We start from the raw sequence: 21,531 nt of genomic DNA, 5'->3' as shown, positions 1-21,531 counted from the left end.
ATTCTTCTCATGTCAGTACTCATGAGTACTTCTAAAATCAAGACTTCCGCATTTCCGTATTTTAAAAGGAACTTAGCAGTCTTACAAATAATAGAAGTTGTTAAGATTCAGAACTTAAACACATACATAGAAAAACCATAGAAAAAACCCCACCCTCTTATGGCAAGAAAGTAGTGATTTAAATTTTTCTAGAAATCAGAGAAATCAATGTACTTACTTCATTTCAAGAATTTCTTCAAGCTGTTTTCTTCGCTCCATTCTCAGGTTAGCCAGATGGGCTTCTTTTTCAGCCAAAGACTGCTGTGTTGAGGCAAGACGGGCTTTGGTAGAATCTAATTCTTGTCTAGTCTTCTCCAGTGCATTCATCAGCTCTTCTACCTAAGAGAGAGAACTTTTTAAGCTTCATAGTCTTTGTAATAAGTAAATCTTGAATCTATATAAATATAGAAAATAAACAGCACACAAAAGGAATTATTTAAAGTAAATGGCTGCTCAAATCTATTCCTATCTTAACTGTTTTAAAAACTAACACAAGTAGTCTTTAAATACAAAAAAATCCATGTTTCCAGGAATCCACTGAGTAACAAGCAACATCTATACAAAACAGAATACAGATCTGAAACCTATTTAATCTGGGCCACTGCCACATACAGACACAACTCACAAGTATTTTCTGCACTGTCTTTATTACTTAAATTCATTGTGATGGTAGCTCATCATAATAGTAATTTCAGACATTTTAGATGCAGACATATATATATATATAAAAATATAAAACTGCTCATGACAATCCATGTATTTTTCATCAAAAAATGCACACCCTTCTGTGCTGATCAGGTTGCTCAGGGAAGCTGTAAACTTTCCAATACTTGGGTATTTTCAGATCTTGACTGAATGAAGCCTGCAGAATCTGATCCAACTTCGAAGTTATTCCTGTTTTGAGCAGGGGTTTAGACCTCATTGCCTCTAGTGGTCCCTTCAAAGGGACCACTGAAGTGCTGTATGATTCTAAACTTTAAACATCTGTTACTGCTCTAACAACTGAGTTATTTTCCTCATGACAACTGTGAGAATCTTTAAAGTATGAAACGTAGGAAAGTTAGGGTGATCCCATTCTTTCTTTAGCATTGGTAAATGTCAACTGGATGTAGGATAAATTGCTTATTGCAGGAATTCAGAAAACCTTCATTGTTTCAGAAAAGAAAATCCAGAAGAAAGAAAACTGTATCACATGGTCTATGACATTATTTAAAGAACACACTAAAGAATGGAGACTACATGTGACACCTGTCTGGCAGCAGAAAATTTACTTGTGGGATGAATGCCCTATTTCCTGTATTTTCTTGCTCGCCTCCTTGGTTTAAATATTAACATGTTATAAGTTAGTGAACACTTCAGAAGAAAATCTAAATAAAATTCAATGGAAGAGATTATATTCCAGTTGTTCATGTTATACAAGTCATTGAAAAGTGTTCACTTTTGCTGGTGTGTTGAAAAGCCTGAAATATTCACTGTAGTCATCTAATCAGTGTGGCTACAGAGAAAGTAAGATGTTTTCTGCCAAGTTAATGCTTAATTGTTGTTTGTTGTTGTTACTGAAATCCTACTCACATGCCATCAGTGTTTATAAGCCACATATTTCTGTTTCATTGTGAACACACATTGCCTCCTATATAATAGCTTCAATAAAGCAAAATTAGTAATACAGTCTTCATCTAATTAATAATGAAGACTCACATTCTGCCTGAAAATGATATACTGATTACTTACCCCTTCTACACCAGCTGCACCTGATTCTTGATGAACAGTATAATAAGATCAATGGAATACTAGAACATGTCTGATACCCTTCAGCGTGTAAGAAGATACACTTCATGAATGCAGAATCAATAAAAAAAGATACCAATACCATTGAAACTACTTCTGTTCAACCTTCTACTCAAAGTAAAGCCAGGGTAATACTGATACAAATGAAATAGCAAGGAGTGCAAGATTCCACTAGAGCAAACCATGAAGAAAGATAAAGGCTTTAGTTATCTTTGTAAAATGACTATCTAGTGAACTTTTACAGTAGAAGCAGCAAAAAGAAAATATACTTGAGGGAAATAAAAAAGATGGATTTGCACTTAAATCCCGGTGGGGAGGGATTTTAAAAAAAACACACAAACAAAAATAAAAATAATAATAAAAACAAAACCCCCAAAAAACAGAACGAGGGAGACAGATTAGATTTCTTTAAAAACATACTCAATTTCTAATATAATACCAGATACTTCATTTTCTGTTTTAGTACAAGAACACAAACCCATGCTGTCTCCACAACAAGGACAAGCCTTGATTGCTAAAACATAACATGATAGTTCTACCTGTTTTCTCAGGTAATTTTTTAGGCTTGTCCTTGTGGTTTTTAAAAACTGCATTTAGTTTCTGCTAAGCCTCCAGCCTGCTAGTCAATTCCAGGCAGCATACATTAATGGAAAAAGTAGTAAGGATTCAAGACTGCAAATTCATTCATTCATACAGACTCTTGCTTTGAGACAGGATCTTTAAACACCAGCTCAGTCCACACTTGCAGATCTGTTTGCCAGATGAGAATGTAAAACGGATAGTAGCAGCACTTCCATATCTTTAGTACCATTGCACTCCTTTTCTTCCTACAGGTTCAGCTGAATTTAGTACCCAACCTGTTGACTGACTGAATGCTCACCTAAGTTCTGATACATCACATCAGTTACATTTTAAAACATTTAAGGGAATTAAAGACTTGTGGAAAACAAAACTGTGGATAAGTTAATGTATATTAATAACATACTCCTATATTACCAGACAAAAGAGATCAAAGATTAAGAGGGAGGGAAAAAACCTTTAAAAATTTAAATATGAAAACTTTTTCAAACCACAAATCATTAACACATGTAGACTTGAAAGTTATACTTTCATTTACACTTTCAACACAATTATTTGCCAGCTAGTTCTTCCTTCACTTTTTGAATATGACCCAAGTTCAGCGTTGTATGCTTTCCTAGTTAACTGTCTCACCAACACCTACAGCAGAATCCAACTGGCAGGCATGTGCAGAAGAAACTGATTTTTTTGGGTTTGTTTTTTTTAAACCAACTACTATCAAATGTAAACGTGTGAAGGCTGAAGTTGCACAATCATCTTAGCATGTTTATTATATAGCTGCAGCAGATATATTACAGTGGAAATTTAACTTTAAACACTGAAAGCAGTATTATCTAGATATAAAAGGCTAAGTGGGAAAAAGCATTTTAAAACAAATCAAATTATTAAGTAAGCACATGCTGTCTTTGATATTATTTAAAAAAAATAAAAAGGGTTAATGTTGATTTACTTCCTCTTAGTCCTACTGTAAGAATGGGAAATAAACCCAGTACTACTACTGAAAAATTTTAACTTTCTGACCCATGGCAAATACTTGTCTTTTGGCTGCATTTAGGGGCACTTCACCTCGAGAATCACTATGCATCCAGGAGCCCTTTCCTCTCCAAGGACTGCTGTGGTCCTGCCTTACAGTTTCTTTTAATTTTTTTCCACTCTCCCGACACTGAACTGAGTCCCCTATTGCAGTATCAGTTCATTAATGACCAAGTGACACATTTACACACTTTTTTTACCATTGTACAAAGGAGCAAGATAAAAGTTCGCATTCATGACCGTACCCGTTACCTGTACTATCTCATCCAGCCATTTGCCTCCCAAACTGAAGCACCTATTCTACCTTAACTATCACATACGCATCCTTAAGACCTTTCTTTACCTAGAAACAGAGAAAAGTCTCCCAAAGTAATGGCTGTTGATCAGCAGCGCGTTCTGGCAGGGCAGCAGTGTTCCGAACGCCCCGCGGCGGCGCAGCAGGGGCGGGCGGTACCGGGGGCCGAGCGCGCTGTGCCCGGCGCTGGCCGCACCCCGGCCCTGCAGCGACACCTCCCGGAGCGCTGCGGCCACCGGCACCGCCACCGGCACCGCCACCGGCACCGCCACCGGCACCGCCACCGGCACCGCCACCGGCACCGCCACCGGCACCGCCACCGCCCGGGGCAGCGCCTCCGCAGCCTGGCACACCGCGCCCAAGGCATGCGCCTTTCACCCTCACTCCGTTTCTTAGTCTAACTACGGCTAATTACAAAGTTTTCCATTTTAGCTACCAGCTACAGAATTAATAAGAATCCACGTTTTGAAAGAGTTTACTGTGAGAACCGCCTGGAATACAAAGTTCGTTGCTAGTAAGCACTCTATGCCCTGCATACGTTATTAACTGGGTTTTCTTCCCCTTCGCAAAACAACGGCCTCATTTTATCCCTTGCATTTTCTAATAAAAGCCATTAATTTTTTTTGTACTTTTAGAAAGCCTAACTGACCTCTGTACTTCAAATATTTTATTAAAACCACTGCTAGAATTAGGTTTGCATTTCAGAATGGCTGAAAACCAGCAAACTAAACTATTATAATTCTTTATTTGTCAGCCTATTTTAAATGAACACTTTCTACTGCTTCTGCAGCTTCACATTTTCAAGTCCTATCAGCAGTGTTTCACACCGAGATAAGAAAAGAAGAAATGAATGTAACTGAAGTATACATCTGCATTACCAGATTCTGCAAATTAAAGAAGGTTAGAGTTCAAATGAATGACAGTTTATTAAAAATGCCCTGGAGCATTCTTAATTCCAGATTGGATTCGGCTCAGCACAACTCATGCTAACATAATACTGTTCCAGTTTGTGGGAATAAGGAGGGAGATGGACAATTGCATGTTTTCTCAGTCCAAGTATAATATATTTCTGCAGGATGACGAAGAGCTGGCAACTTTCCAGCAGTCAGGGTTAGTATTATTAGTATTACTATCTTGAAAGGGTTGGCACTTCATTTTACCAATGATATTGGTGATAAATACAAGAGTTTTGGATTTCCCTAACTGACTCTTTCAAGTATCAGTAGCTATACAAAACTCCATACCTGCTTTAAAACTTAATCTTGTATTAGTAAACACAGATCATTTATAAATTTTACATAGTAAAGTAAATAAATCCTACTATTTACTTATAGATTCTTCACTTTTCTTTAATACAAGAATATTAACCATTATAGATAACAAATATGAAATAAAAAAAAAGTTTAACAAACTATTACATTCATCCAGTACAGGGTTATGTGAGCTGCATTTTTATAGTAAGTCGTCAACCAATGTAAAAATCCATCCAGCTGTTTTCAAAGGTGATTTCTTTTTTTCCCATCGTTTGCTAAGGAAATGCTTTCCACCACCACACACACACACCCCCCAAGTTACAAACTATATAAATTTTAGTTATCTCCAGTTCTGCGAACATTAATAAGAACTATATTTGTTTTTTTCCTCCACGATTAAGCATGAGATTGAAAAAAAGGAAAGACTATAATCCTTAAAGTTTCTCTTTGTGGCTTTCCTATAAATTATACTGCCACTGGAATAAAAGGACAGAGATAACACATTCGGAGAGATGAGGGAAAACAGATAAAAACCTGGATTTGTACACACAAATATCCACTTACCAGCTCTTCTGCCTCACAGGCTGGAGGCTTCAGCTTTTTACACTAATGGATTGCCTATAATTTGCAAAGTGAAGGATGAGTGCCAGACACCCCAGGATCCTGCACCAGTAGCTGCTGCTGGCCACGCAGAGAACCACTCTACCTCGTGACTAATTCAATTACACACCTACAGGACGTCCAGCACACAAGTCATGTGGACCTACTGCTCTTAAAATTGCCAACACCATCCTGCAATATGGTTTGTAAATACCTTGTCTCTTAGTTTCTAATAGGAATTTCTCCAACTTACGAGAGCCTAAACAGTTTCATTACAAAAGTGTTTTTCACAAAAACAAACAGATATAGCAGTGTCATACTGAGCTCTGCAAGACATGAAAATAAACTTTGTCACTCTCCCCTCCACTGTCTTCCCATCCCATTTATCATCCGCAGCCAAATTCCTCACCTCTGACTTCCTCCATCACAGCTTTTAAACCCAGGAAACAGGTCTAAAAAAACCCAGTATAGTTATGGTGGCTGACGCTCCCGCACCTTTCCAAACGAAGACATTAGACACGTCTCTCACAATTTTGGGTATTGTTAGAGAAGAAAAAATGTAACCATACTCTAGAGTGTATATAGACTTTACAATAAATATCGTAAGTGAAGGATTTGACAGAAAATTAAGTAGAACATTTATAAAATCCAGGATAATAGTCCTTTTTCTTTTTAAATCTTAATAGACTAGGCAAGTAGAGCCCAATGCTGTCAACCAGCAATGCAGCAGTAGTATAACACAGATTACCAGAAGCACTGAAATAGCAATCCTCATGAAATGGCTTGCCATCTCCATAGGAAGGCAACAGCACAATTATCAAAGGGGGTGCCATGCTGCAGAATTTGGAATTGGAAACCTTATTGAGTTTACTTTATTATATAACGTGGGATTTAAAATATTTTAATTTTTTTTGGTAAGTGCTATATTGGTAAATACACAAGGTTTAGTTTTATTTAGATAAAGAAGAGAGATGGTATAGATAGAGCATATATTTCCCATCTAGACTTGTACAGACCACAGTCAGGGAGAGAAGGTCCTTCAGTTTCCTTAGTATTTCCCTGCTGGGTGTCCTGTGGTGGTTACCAGTCATGATAATTTATATTAGCATGGTAATATGACAGATACATATGTCCACCTCTACATAAAAATCTTCTAGAAATTAGCAGACTCCCATAGATTAAAAGAAATATATAACCTAAGTGGAAGAATTAATAATGCAGTGGTATTTACTAAGTTAATTTAAGATTTTGCAAGACAGTTGTGGGAACTGTATTAAAATGATTAATTTTCTTGCTACTGGTGAACATGGATCATATTTTATTCTAAACCTCAGTAATTCAATAAGGTTAGGACCACAACATTATAATTCTTTGACTCACTATCTGATCTTCCAATTAATATAGTGATTTCACCTATAACTAAAAGCTATAATTAAATAATTTTGGAAAATATTGGTAATAATAAGTAGAATAATGATCAGTTTAAAAAGCCAAACCAAAACAACAACCAAAACTAACGCCAAAATGTTTTAATATAGCTATATATACATATATAGCTTCAATTAAATCAAATTAAAATGGTGGTAGAAAAAATGTTAACCTCTGTGCTCTAGGATCATGTTTCTAGACAGATGAAAACAAAAATGATGCTTCCACTGCAGTCCCAGAAATACTATAATCTATTTAAACACTTCATCTTGGAAACACAGCTGGCCTCCAGTTATAGTATTCTCAATTCGTTTCAACTAGAAAACATTGTATGACAACCCAGTGTCAAAATGTGAATGGGACCTCTTGCAAAACTGAAAAGGATGGGCAAAATGGCCCAATACTCCTTGCAGATGCAGCTGGAATGTTTTAGTCCAAATAAGACTCTCTTATTACCAGCAAAATGCAGTGATAAGATGGAATAATTAATATCACATTCTGATTTTGCAACGCTATATAATTAGAAAAAAAAAAAAAAACAAAACCAAAAAACAACACCTTGAACCAAGTCAAAGATACAGTATTCAAAGTGTTGCAAGAATCAGTCAACAAATGTTCTTTGTCCAAGGTAATCTTGCTGACAAGGGCTAACTCACTGTTGGCCCCATTCAACTCTAGAAGTCATCCAGATGTGCACTGTAATGGAAACAAGACAAAGCACCAGAGCAACTGGGCAATTACACTTTTTACAAAAAAGTAGCATCTTTTCAATTATTTTTTTCATTTAGTTTGAAAATTAAACATTTCATTGACATATCTTATTAGTTTTCCCTCCTTTTCCATTGAGCTTCATTTGAGCAAGTCCATGATTGTTTTAAGTGGCTGGTGGCCTCAGTTCTGCTCTAACTTGCACTCATTTGATACTGTGCAAACCTAATTACAGAAGTAGCATTAAAGGTGTTTTATAGTTGTGCAAATGAAAGCAGATTTAGAGATAATACATTGATAAATTACAGAGCTCAACCTAATGTATTCAGAAGTACAAAAATAAAGTAATTGAATTAGCTATTGAACATATGTTAATTTCAGTAGGACGTTCAATTGTCCTACAGGATATTGTATCTGGAAGAGAACTCTTATAGACCGAAAACAATTACGCTGTGTGATTTCAGTGTTGAGTCTTTTCAGATAAACCATGCAAGTAGAGCAGAGCAACTCTTTAGCTGGTGTTAAAGTACAGCGCTGTCAGACTGGCTTCTCTGGTTAATGTCAATAGCACTGCGTATAAAAGGTGACTAAAGTGTGTACAAATGTTGATCTTTGGAGAAGGCATGCCTAGAATCATACACACATCTACTATTTCATCCAGCAGGTCAACTTCAGGGAGAGAGGGCAAATTGGGAGTTTTCTTGCCAAAAGTTGATTCTTAGCACACTTGTTAGGTTACACTGCGCAAAACTACTTCTCCACTGCTTTTAATCCATAATCCTAATATATTATTAAAGTTAGAAACGCTTCTCCCTTAGAATATTTTCAAAGGCAGCAGAGAATCACATGGCACATGTAAAGTCTTACTGCAAACAGGTAGTTTATGTACATAAAAGTTTCTCCACACTACAATGTGCTTACATATTGTGAAATAGCAAGTAAGATTTATTAAAGCAAAAATGTTATTGTATGAAAATACTTGGATAGTTTTATGTGAGAAATCTCAGAAAATACAGTTTCCTATCTAGTTTTCACACAAGCTAAATAATATTATTAAGCAGCAAGATAAATAAAGATTCATGCAACTAGTAACAAGGTATAGCTTTTGCCCTAAAGAAATTTGACACCATCTTTAGTACTGTGAATGTTAACACAGAGTTCATGTGAGTACTGAATGCCCAAGGATGCTCTATGTGTGCTCTTCTCCTAATGCAGATAATCTTTCCCTGTTTACTTAATTCTGTGGCATTTTTACTATAACATTTTTTATGCAATATTTTATTGCTTGGCACACCTACAGAAGTCACAGTGGCATGGACATGCTACATGCTTAAAAACTAAAATTAATTCCTATTGCATATAATGCAATATCAGCTATATAAATAACCTTAAGAAAAGTCAGATATGCCTGTACATTAAAGAGCCAAGTTCTACTCTGGCACACCCTTTTGCAGATCACACTTATCAAGAGAAATTTTAATACTTGGTATAGCAATTGGTAGTTACATCCTTGCTCAAATTTATCCAGAGCAATGGGTGAAGTACAGGAGAACACATGAGGCAGGACTACAAACAGTTAACTAACTTGTTTCAGACAGGGTATGAACATAAGCAACACAAGTTTACCAATATGGACTCTGCCTCTACAGGTCAAATAAGCTGCACTTAAGCCCTAAAAATAAATGTTATATATTTTGTGTCAATTCTGGTACTTTTCTGGGGAAAAAAGTTCCTTAAAAGGAAATCTTTCGTACAGAAAAAAAAATTAAAAACTGCTTTGGAGGGTCAGTCCAGGAAGAGACCAGTCAATAGGAACAGAACTGAAGTGCTCATGAGTCTGTCCAGGATAGGATCCATAGGGCAGTCAGGGGAGGCCTGTGGGAGACAACAAAATGTCTGACAACTGGACTCCATTATTAACACATGATAAGCTAGGAATGATCACATGATGGAGCAAAAATATTTACCCAGAATTTGTCAGCAGGAATTCCCCCATGAAGGCAGTTTACAATCAGCATGTCAAATCTTCAGAGTGCTAAATAGAAATCTTGCTCAAATAGTAGCTCCCTGTTCATGAAACTACCCCCACACCTACTACACAGTAATAAGTTTACTGGATAAATCAGTCACAGAGCACAGAGCCCTCCCCTCAATCAACACGCTAGAGAGCAACTCCCTGTGTGGGGAAAAAGCAGTGCTGGGGGAGCAGGATGCCGAACTGAACTCAACAACAGTCTCAGGAAACACTGTGTGTGCAAAAAGGGAGCCAGAGGTGAGGGTGGTTGCACAGCCTCTGAGAGCGGGGTTGCCGACACTTAGCAAAAGCTGAGGCAGCAGTAACAGAGCCCATAGATGCCTCCCCACAATGCTGCAGGCACACTGGCTCAGGAGGAAACTATGCAGTGACTAAACAGATCCTGACACACAATTGCAAAAACAGCATCCAATCCTGCAGAGCGAAGTTGCAAAGAGACAGAATGTGCAGAATTATACACACAGAGAATGCAGAAAAACTCTGTAGGAATGGCTCACTATGATTAGAGAGATGGGAGAAGAAAATCAGGTGGGGGAAAGAACACTGACAAGGGTAGGAAGACAGCCCAAGAAATACTGTCCTTCTAAAACTTGCAAAATTTTTATCAACCACTATCTGAAAAAGGAAGTAAAGAGACGTTATCACAATGGTTTTACCCCAGGTGAGCTCCTGAAAAATTAATCTCCATCTCTTTGTGAAATACAGCAGCAGTTAACAATGAATAAAAAACATTATTGGGAAACAAAACCCAAAGACACTGAATTACAGAACTTGTTCTTTTCCAAGCAACAAAACCACACTGTCTGAGTATCACTGAAACAAAATAAGGTTCAGTGAGGGGGCCCAGATGAAGAAAAAGAGCTGTCACTTAAACTATTGCCTCACCTACAAGACAACAAAGATTTCAGTTCTTTCACATCAGTTTGTGAGAGTTTGGCCCAAGTATGAAAATCCTGTAACTCAAAGTTCCAGCACCTACACTTTTTATTTGCCTCCCCCTCATGCAGTTAATGATATAACGGCTGAATGTGCATTTGGCAATGCATTTCTACTAAGTGATAGATTTTGTTTCATTAGGGGGAAAAGGGTTTGAAAAGGGGAGGAGGAAAAGGTTATAATACTTACACCTCTATTCACCATCACTATTACTATTCCAGAGTACTTAAACTATCCCAGTATCTACCAAGTACAAGAAAATAATAGAAAAAGGCAATAGAAAATGGTGCATAGCTCTCTGTTCTATGAGTTCAGTTAATTCTTCCCTCTCGTAACTGTCCACAACTACTCCCCCAGTACGATACTCTGCCATTCAGTTTTTATGTCTATTCTACTCCCATTTGGTTTACAATGGAATAAGTACCATAGATCGGCCTCTTTCCCAAGTTCACAGAATTTACTGAGTCAGCTCGCTCTCTCTTCTGCTTCATCTTCCCAACCTGCTGGTCTAGGTTATATTGCAACATTTCACTATATTATTCTTGGAATTCTCTTCAGTTCCAGATTTTGCTCAGTAGTCACTTAACTGAATGTCTTTACCTTTTTATTTTCTCAGCCCAAAGATGTGACAGGTGAAGTATTCTAACAGATCTTCCCTACAGAAGTTGATTGATTTCCCAACTGTTACCAAGCAGTTATTGGGGGACAGTTCTGTTTAATATCTTTGTTGACGATCTGGATGAGGCGATTGAGTGCACCCTCAGTAAACCTGCAAACACCAAGTTGGGTGGGAGTGTTTATATGCTTGAGGGTGGGAAGGCTCTGCAGAGAGATCTGGACAAGCTGGACCAATGGCCAACTGTATGATTTTCAACAAGAAGTGCCAGGTCCTGCACTTGGGTCACAACAGCCCCACAAAATGCTACAGGCTTGGGGAAGAGGGGCTGGGAAACTGCCTGGCAGAAAAGGACCTGGAAGTGCTTGTTGATGTATGGCTGAACATGAGCCAGCCGTGTGCCCAGGTGGCCAAGGCGGCCAACAGCATCCTGGTTTGCATCCAAAACAGTGTGGCCAGCAGGACCAGGACAGTGATTGTCCCCCTGCACTCAGCACTGGTGAGACCACAACTCAAATCCTGTGTTCAGTTTTGGGCCCCTCGCTTCAAGAATGACACTGAGGTGCTGGAGCGTGTCCAGAGATGAGCAATGGAGCTGGGGAAGGGGCTGGAGCACAAGTCTTATGAGGAGCTGCTGAGGGAACTGGGTTTGTTTAGCCCAGAGAGGAGGCTCAGAGGGGACCTTATTGCTCTCTAGAGCTACCTGAAAGGAGGCTGTAGAAAGGTGGAGGCAGGTTCTCTTCTCCCAGATAACAAGCAATAGAACAAGAGGAAAAGGCCTCAAGTTACACCAGGGGACGTTTAGATTGGATATTAGGAAATATTGTTTCACTGGAAGGGTTATCAAGCATTGGCACAGGCTGCCCAGGGAGGTGGTGGAATCTCCATTCCAGGAGGTGTTTAAAAAACGCATAGATACGGAGCTTAGGGACATGGTTTAGTGATAGACTTGGAAGCCCTAGGTTAACGGTTGGGCTTGATGATCTCAAAGGTCTTTTCCAATCTAAATGATTCTGTGATTCTATTGCTCAGCCTTTTCGTGGGTTATATGCTGAACAACTGGGGTAAGGCAGCTTTTCTCATTTAGTGATTACAAGCAGGTTTTGCCATCTGCTAGAATAAATATTGAAGAACAGCAGCTGTCAATATTTGGATAGAGCTTTCATGCTTCCTAAATTGCATTTCACATTACAACAGGAATCCTTACAAAAGGCTGCCTAATTAGACACAGGAATCCTATTTACAGGTAGTATGAAGAAAGTTTTGGTATGGATACAGTAATGAACATTTTATAATAAGAAAACTAAGAGAAACTGTACTATAAAGCCTTGGCCCGACCAGGCAACCATAATAATTGCTTTATAGAATTTACTAAAGATTTTACTGTTGTAACTGTTCTTGTATGAACATTATTTAGATACCAAAGCAATGGGCACATATAAAAGCCTAATTTTTATACAGCTATAAATACTCCTTTAGATAAAGTTTGATGAGAACAATACTTCTCACCAGATGAAAAAAGGAAAAGTAGTAACAGAATCTTTAACTAACATAAGCTGTCTTCTTATTCCTCACCTAAAATTTCTCTCAAGTCGCTTCCCACATGAGACAACATGCAAGAACATAAACAGAAAATATGCAGATCTACACGTTGGGATTATTCACTCTATTTCAAGGCAAAAGATATGGGCATTAAGAAGACAAGTGACAGGACTTACAAAACTTACAGCTAGGAGGCTTAAACTGGCCTTGATGAGAACTACACTTTGGATCTGCTTGATCTTTCACGTAGACTAACACCTGTGCCACCGTTCATATTCCATATAATAATTCTCATCAAGACATATCTTTTATTTTTACTGTTCTTATGTCCCTCTCAGCCAAAGACAGGTTTGGGTTTTGAGGACAGAGATTACTACGTCCACATCCAGTTGCACATTTGAACTATTTTTTAAAATCTGGAGTCCCTATCCAAGCACCAGATAATCGCACAAGTGAGGACACATTAAAACCATATTAGGGTGCGTTTGCAAACATATCTATTTACACAGCACATTATAAATTACCTCTCTTTCTTTCTCAACTTTGTACAGGCTTCTGTCCCATAAATTTTATTCCACAAGTCTCTGCTATACCCAGCAGTTAAGTCTTTTAAAGAATCAAATTTCTATTTTACTTGTGCAGGTAAAACTTATGAACAAGCAAACAACAAATTCTTAGATTTATATTGTATTAAGTAAGCAATTATGTACTATGAATTAAGTAGGCATTTTTTTAAGGCAGAAAAGCATTTCCATTCATTTCAAGGTGCTTGATACAGAAACATGACTCTTCAGTGCATAAATTACATATATACTGTTTCAGATTGGTTATTCAGTCTCTCAAATTAGCTCCAGTACATGATACAGTAAATGAAATTTCTTAAGCATCTGATCTGTATTATAAATAAAATCCTTAACATCATGCCGATTTTAAGACAAGTCACCTCCAAAATATTCAAATATTTTTTTCATTCCTATCCTAATGAAAATAGTAGCTAACAATATAACAATAAACAATGTCATAATCTGAAAAGTGCCTACAATCACTGAAATTATGACTCCTGTGTTAAGCACACAGGACTCTATGAAGCCGGTTATAGAGTTATTTAATTATTTTATTATTCTTATTTCTAGTCAGATGCAAGTATTTTTTTTAAATGTTTGGGAATGAGGATAGTCTAAATATAATATACTTCTCGTGGAAATAGCATTTGCTCCATTTAGACCTCAGGCACTGCTGATGGCAGAACAAGATTGGAATGCGCAGATAATTATCTTTGAGGCTAGTCAACAGCTAAAAGTCCCTCATAATATCACCTTTTAGATCAAGCCAATACATTCCAGTCTGAATCAAGGTTTATTTATTAAAGGATTTAGCACTTTTAGATCCAATATTGCCTGGAAGACCACCAATTTCCATTCCCAAATACCTAATTTCTCCAGTTTCTTGGTGCGTACATAAGACCTTCAAAATCACTTCAGTGAGCACACACATATGCGCGTAAATGACATCTAGATTCCTTCCCCTCTCTAAAAGGAATTCCACAGGAAACACCTTGACAAAGCAAAATCTCCACAGAGACTGTAGGATATTTCAATAATTTCATTCATTTATGCAACATAGCTTAGACAACTGCAGGCATTTTTTTATTGAAAGCTGGATTTTTCTTGATTTTGATAGGTATAATGGATACTGAGAAGAATACTGTTACAAGGCTAGTAAAAAGTAAAATGAAATAAAATTAAACAAAATAAAATTAAATCATTTGTATACGAAATAATCATATAGGTCCATTTTCCTTGGACTATCAAACACAAAATATACAAAAACTAGTGGTAAGCCAAAACATGTAAAATGCGCTTTGAATATTTTGTTATCTGTGAAGAGAGCTGGGCACTTAAAACCCTTTATCCTTTTAAGAAACACTTTTTACAATGAGTAAATAAAATTATTATTCAAAATCAGAACTCTTGTTATTACTCTTGTAATAAATTGGGTTTTTTGAGTCTGGAGTCTTCTTTGTGCTGGTGCCACTTATCCAAAATCTACTGTTCATGACAGGATCAAAAGCAATGGCTTATAATACAATTATACATTAAAATTCATATACAAATACAAAAAAATCATGTGTTTGTGTAATATTAAAGAGGCTTTCTATAAATGAACAAAAAAGAAATACAGCTTTTCTACAGATAATGTATTTGGTCAACAAAAAACTTAAATACTCACGGTATTATCCTGGCTATTCAAACTTCCCTGCTATACATGTCTTTCTGTCTGACAGTGACTCCTTATGATACAAACCGAGTCACCCAGAAAAATTTAGTGTTGTACAAATTGTTTGAAAAACTGGTATCCTTCTGTATTGCATTATGAATACAGTTTCATTTGAGACGTATCTCATGGTACTTCACGTAACGTAATACAATATTCCACCTCAAGAGGAGGGAATATTAGTCATTACAAGAGAGTAACTCTCATTGCTATAAATGCACAGTAACATATGATAATAAAAATAATAACACTGTTAACTTACTATGCTGTGGTAATACTACAAAAGCACTAAGTATTTCACATTCAAAAACCCCAAAATTCTGGCAAAGAATGTTCAAAGAAATTAAAAAAGAGAGACAAGAAGAGCACCTACAGTATTTGTAGTATGTCTCTTCTTTACTTAAAGTTAGTGCTTCAGCTGCCAAGAAGAGGCCCAGAAGATAAAAGATTTCCCAAACCTAATAACATGTTTCCTGGACATAGGCAAGAAGATTCAAGCTTTTTATCTTAAAGGACAGCAACCTTTCTCCCTCCCCCAGCCTTCTTCAAATAGGGTTTCAAAGAGAAAAAAGAAAAGCCAATTATGTTCTCTGTCAGGAGGATATATTCTGCTCCCACGTACTGCCCTTGGCTTCAGCAGGGTCAAAGCAGTATAGTTAATACAGATATCAGTCCACTATTATTTTTACTCAGAGTTGCATTTATAAACCAAAACCATTTTAATATTCCCAGCACAGGCTTATGGTTAAAAGCCCACGTGGTCCTATATACACTCTAATATCTAAAAAGAGAGTCTTGAAAAAACAAAGAACTGAACCAAAGCTAAGAGCATTGCTGTCTTTAGCAGAGAAGTCAACTCAGAAATAAACACAACTGTTCATGAGAAAGATATTAGAAGCAGTAAATTTTCTAGTGATGAGTGGTTTTAGGTGTATAATTTATGTGTGCAAACACTCACTGGTGGTATGACCAGAAATACAGATATCATGGAATGAAAAGGAGAAAAAAATAGGGAAAAGTAAGAGATGTGGATATATGCTTTACTGAGCTGATAAATAAAACTAGCAAACTTATATGAAAGACTAGATTGTGACATATTTTCACAAAAGCAAAAACAAACATTGTTGACTCAAGAATGAACGTTGGCAGGAAGCTGCCATTAGGTCTTCTAGAGTTTACACTATATTTTTTCCTCTCAGACACTGCCAGTGGGAGGTTTTATAGGATAATGATATACTGAGAAACTTATGACAAGCATGTCCAAACAAAGTAAAACATATTTTTCACAAAAGAGTAAACTCTGATAGCTTTAAATCTGTGGAGTCAGAGGTAGCTTGAAGACTAATTAGAGCAGAATTGTTAACTTGTAAAACCAGTTTAACGTATTTAAGTATTCTTGACTTTTTTCCAGAAAATATTGTTATAGCAGGAAGTTACTTCTAAAAAACAGAGTTGAATCAGGAAAGGCATAATTCATACAAAAATGCTGAATAGTAATCCGTTTAACAGCTTGATGACAGAAAAAATGGACAAATATCATGACTGGCATAAATTAAAAAATGTATCTGGCATAGTAAACAGAATTTTAAAGGACTGAGCAGGCATAAAATGAATAGGTTTTTTTATTCCTAGGAGTTGTCTTTTCTAAGTCATACTTAACAAGTTAGCAAAATAGTACATGACAGTGTACCTAAGTTTGAGTATATTTACATGTGTTGTGTAAATGAAGATCATGTCACCTGTGCAATCACTTCAGTAACTTCTATTGTGCAACCGCATGACTAATTCCTGAAGCACCAAAACCCTCTAAAAATTAAAAAAAACCCTTTTCACACATTAAAACATTCAACTAAGCCTGTATAGAATAAAAAGATTGCTGAAGAACCACCAAATATATGTTTAAAACAGTATGGGTATGAAAGACAAACATTTTGAATACTGGCAACAGAAGTTTTTCTAGTCCTTTCATTCTTGCTAAAACACAATCTTGACACAAGAAAAAATTCTCACGGGAGTTAGAAAAAAAGGCCAAATCAATATCTTATGATTCTCCTGACACTTTCAGATAAAGAATTATGCAACATTTCTCTGGGTATACAATTCAGTCCCAAATCTATGCCATAGACTGAGAGTATTAACCACCACCTAAGCACTGGCATGTGACAAGTGTTAAGTATGCACATTATGATGATTTTCCTTCTTTCCTGCTAATATAAGGAATTAATAATTCTTTAATTCTAATAATCCGTAAGAGGGAATTAAACAGGACAGAGGAACCAAGATACGGCTTTCCCAGTACAGAGGTGCAACTGAATTCTCAGCAGTGTCTTGGGAGGACAAAGATAATCTCCTACCATATTTACATGGCACATCTAATCACAAGCAGAAGTGTAATTGTTTGTCTTCTTCCATGATTCCAGTTAAGGAGATAATGAACAGCTTCAATCTTACCCTGACACAACAGATCCACGGTCTTCCACTAGGTACATAATTGCTCTCAGAAATAAAAAGGCTAACAAGCAGGTAGGATATGGGATAGACTAATAATCTAGATATGACAGCTGTAAAAGAGTACCAGGATTAGAGATTATTTTGAGCAAATTAACTGTATTTTTTTTCATACTTCTTTCACATAGTTCTAACTGCACTGATGGCATAACACTTGCATTCCATATGTATCATTCAGACTTTACTCCGTAAATTCTCTAAAGTAATTTCTCTGTTGTTACTGAAGTACTTCTTTAAATACATATTGACTAATCTATGGCTTCATGCATCAAGTAGACTATTCTTTATATACAGACTTAAATCTGGCTTTAAAAACTGTACAATGAATTGTAAAAACAGTTTAAAGTTATGATTGGCTGATAAAGTGAAACTCTACTCCATTTCACTTGGATTAGTGTGCAGCTGCAAGATATAAATTCTGTGTGAGAAACAGTACATTTTTTAATGCTCTTTGAATTATCATGTTTTTGCAAAATGAAAGACAACTGGTTTCATATGCAGGTAAGAAATATCGGCATGAGGAATGTTATTTGATTTTAACTGAGTCATGTTGCCAGAATGCATGAAACAGCTGCATGAACCAATTATCTGCCTGAGGCTACAGCTATATTTCCCCATCCTTTACCACCTGTCTGTGCTAAAGTTACTGGATGCTGGTAGATACCAAATCCCACTGGGATCATTAACTATCATAATTAAAAAATGCATTCTATCCTATCCTATTGACTTTTAATGTCCAAGTATTTTGTACTAGATGAGACAGCATTATCCCTTTCATTCACAAACTTTTATAAGAATGTCATAAATAAACTCACATACAAACAAAATTACTAAAACTATACTGAAAGACTGAGGGTTAACTCTATTAAAACTCCCTTTGACACATCTGTAAATCTGTTGAACGATTATGCCAAGACCACCAAAAAGCTGATGCTTCTCTGCATCACTCTTTACCTAAGGGTAGTGCTGATGTAATAGCTAGTACAATTACCACTAGAGTGGGGAAAGAAAAAATCTCACTGTTACTCGGGGGGATGAGGGGAGGGGGGACATGGATGGGACACGACAACAGGTAACAGAATACTGGAATGTTTTAATACTAGCTAGATATAGTGAATTTTTTCCTAAGAATAAAAATGGCTGATAAAATCTCAGTGCTGTTGAAAGTGTGGTTTTGAGAACTCTTGGGGAACAGTTGTGATACCAGAAAACTAGGGAATGACAAACATAATTCTGATCTTAACATAAAAAAAGGACGACTGGAGAACTATAGATAAGTCAGTTTTGATTCTGAGACTTACTGGAGCAAGTAATCTGCTTTAGACTATTGTAAACACCTAGAAGAACCAGTATGGACTTCCCAAGAAGTGATGTCAAATGAATCAAATTTTTTTCATATGACAGAGTAATTGGCTTTGTTGAAGGACAAACAGTCATATTTGGTAACCAATCTCAAGATATTCATAAAAATCTCAAGCTATTCACATAAGCACGCTAAAGAAAAATATGATCCAAATGAAAATAATATAACATGGATGCCAAACTAGTTGGGAAACAGTAGTGAGCCACCAACAATTCACTGTTAAACTGGAAGAGTGTTTAAAAAATGGGATTTTGCAGGACCAAATGATATTCAATTCTTTTATTAATAACCCCAAATACTAAGACTAGAAACATGCAGATGGCATTAGAATGAAAAAACAAAATGTGACTTTAAGATATCTTGCCAAACCTGAGAAATGAACCCACAAAAAAAAAAAAAAAAGTATGTAAAAGGGAGAAAAGCAAGGTCATACAATTCAGCAGAATTAATCAACTCCAAAAACTCAGAAAGATAAATAAGTGATTAAGAAGTTGTCTTTTTCTACTAAAGGAAAGGATCAAGACACTAAGGTGACAAGTTAACAATGCCATGTTGTTGCAAAAAACACACCATGGAAAGATCTATATATACTAGTAATCCTTCTGATTTCATTGGCACTGGCAAGAACTCAGCAGGAGAACTGGATCCAGTTTTACTCAAAGATGTGAACAAACTGGAAAGACTACAAAGAAAAGCAACAATGACAATAAAAAAACTAGAAAACATAACTTCTATAGTAAGATTGAAAGAATTAGTTTTCTCTTCTAGAAGTTGATAGATCCTAAGGAAGACGATATGCATTTTCAAGTACAGGCCATCACAAAGGAGGAAGGAAAAAATCAGTTCACTATGTCCAATGTAAATAAAACAAGAAATAACTGCCTGAAATTACAGAAAAAGAGACTAAATGAAGATATTAAAGAATTTTTTTAATACCTGTGAACAATGAATCATGGCGAGGTTACTATAAAGGTCCACTAGGAACAAGCTAGACAAACATCTCTCACAAATAACTGGTATAATTATTACTCACTTAGTACTATGGATGGACTACAAGATACCTTCAGATCCCTTTCATCCCTGTTTTCTACGATATTTCTACCATATTTTAATTTTAAATACATATAAAACCTGTTTATCTTATTTTTGAGCATAAAATGCACAAAAGAATTGCTAGACAAAACATTCCAGACCTGCCAAAAATAATTTGAAAAGAACCTGCTCTCCCGGTTAAAATCAAACAACTTAAAATTATCTGCAATGAGAAAAGGCACACTTTCAAGGACTTTTCAGTTTGGAAAATGCACTACTGAAAAAGAAGCAACAGACTTTAAATGCTATAGAGCAGGTGGACTGGGAACTATTGTTCACTATTTCTCACAGATGAAAAATTATGGACACTAAAGGACAGTACTAGGCAACAGACTTAAAAACCATATAAAAGAAAAAAAAATCTTGACATTTTAAGTTGCTTAGCTCAAGGATCTGGGGTAATTCTCAGCTCCAAAATGAGTGCCAAAAAGTTTTAAACACCTTATTGATTATAAATTCTGTGGCTTCTAAACATGACAATATATATGCTAATTCCAGTTCACAAGGTCCCTAAAGCCACCAACTGGTAGAATCTGAGACAGAAACTGAGGAAAAAACACTCTGACTATTCTTATTTTTTCATGCCCTAATTCTTCTATTATTCTACTTCAAGTTTTTCTTCCACTGATCAGGCCAAAAAAATTAAGTAGATCTATCTCTTATCTGATCCAGTGTGTCAGTTCTTATGTTGCAAGTTTTAGTTGCATGAAAGGACGGGAATGATGTCAAGGCTGACAAATCCACCTTTGAAAACACTGCTGCACTAACTCTCTCAATTCATCAGGAAGGCATAATTATTATAATAATACCCACGGAGCATCGCTGTGATGCAGAATTACAGAACTAGTTCCCAAGCTGTGGGGATCAATCACAAAAAATGAAGACATGTCAATTAAAGCTACTGCTGTGCATGGCTCAATCTAATATTCATTCTGGGGAAATACCTATAAATTGCTCAGGTATGTCACACAGGTTACACCAATTCAGCCTCAGAGAATTAGTAACGTAATATATAACCTTGCATGGATGGGTATTTTTATTTTTTATTTTTTTTAAAAAAAAAAGATATCTCAGGGTGAAAAGTGCTGACAGAACTGCAGAAAGATTCATATCTGGAAGAAAACCCTCAGTCATTCTTCTGCATAGAGTGAAGAAATCACTCTTGGTGAGACCACTACAGTTCTTTAACTGGCTAACGATCCCAAACTAGAAAAAAAACCCGCAAGTCAAATTCCTCTGTTTCTACTTAAAATCAAGAAAGTTAATGCCAGTAACTACTACAAAAGTACAAAAAGCCCTTCTTTGTTTCATGAAAATAAATATTTAGGAAAGTACAAAATATATTATAAATTGAAAAGGACTTGCAAGTGTTATGGAGAGTAAAATGGTTATTACTGAACACCAAAAGGCACGACAGGAGCCGGAAGGTTGTGATCTCCCCAC

The 21,531-nt window shown here is 36.4% G+C and overlaps 1 protein-coding gene across 4 annotated transcripts in view; it reads right to left on the bottom strand.

Moving 5' to 3' along the window:
- ERC2 (ELKS/RAB6-interacting/CAST family member 2) overlaps window positions 1-21,531 on the bottom strand; it is a 521,406-nt gene that overhangs the window by 231,123 nt on the left and 268,752 nt on the right. For all 4 annotated transcript variants that reach the window (XM_027794617.2, XM_027794625.2, XM_055806739.1 and 1 more), the window contains one exon: window positions 218-378. In XM_027794617.2, the coding sequence (XP_027650418.1) occupies window positions 218-378 (161 nt within the window). The remainder of the gene's footprint in view (window positions 1-217; window positions 379-21,531) is intronic.

Source organism: Falco peregrinus, chromosome 5 (assembly GCF_023634155.1).
Source record: "Falco peregrinus isolate bFalPer1 chromosome 5, bFalPer1.pri, whole genome shotgun sequence".
Classification (NCBI taxonomy): Eukaryota; Metazoa; Chordata; class Aves; order Falconiformes; family Falconidae; genus Falco; species Falco peregrinus.
This window is presented reverse-complemented; position numbering and strand designations above follow the sequence as displayed.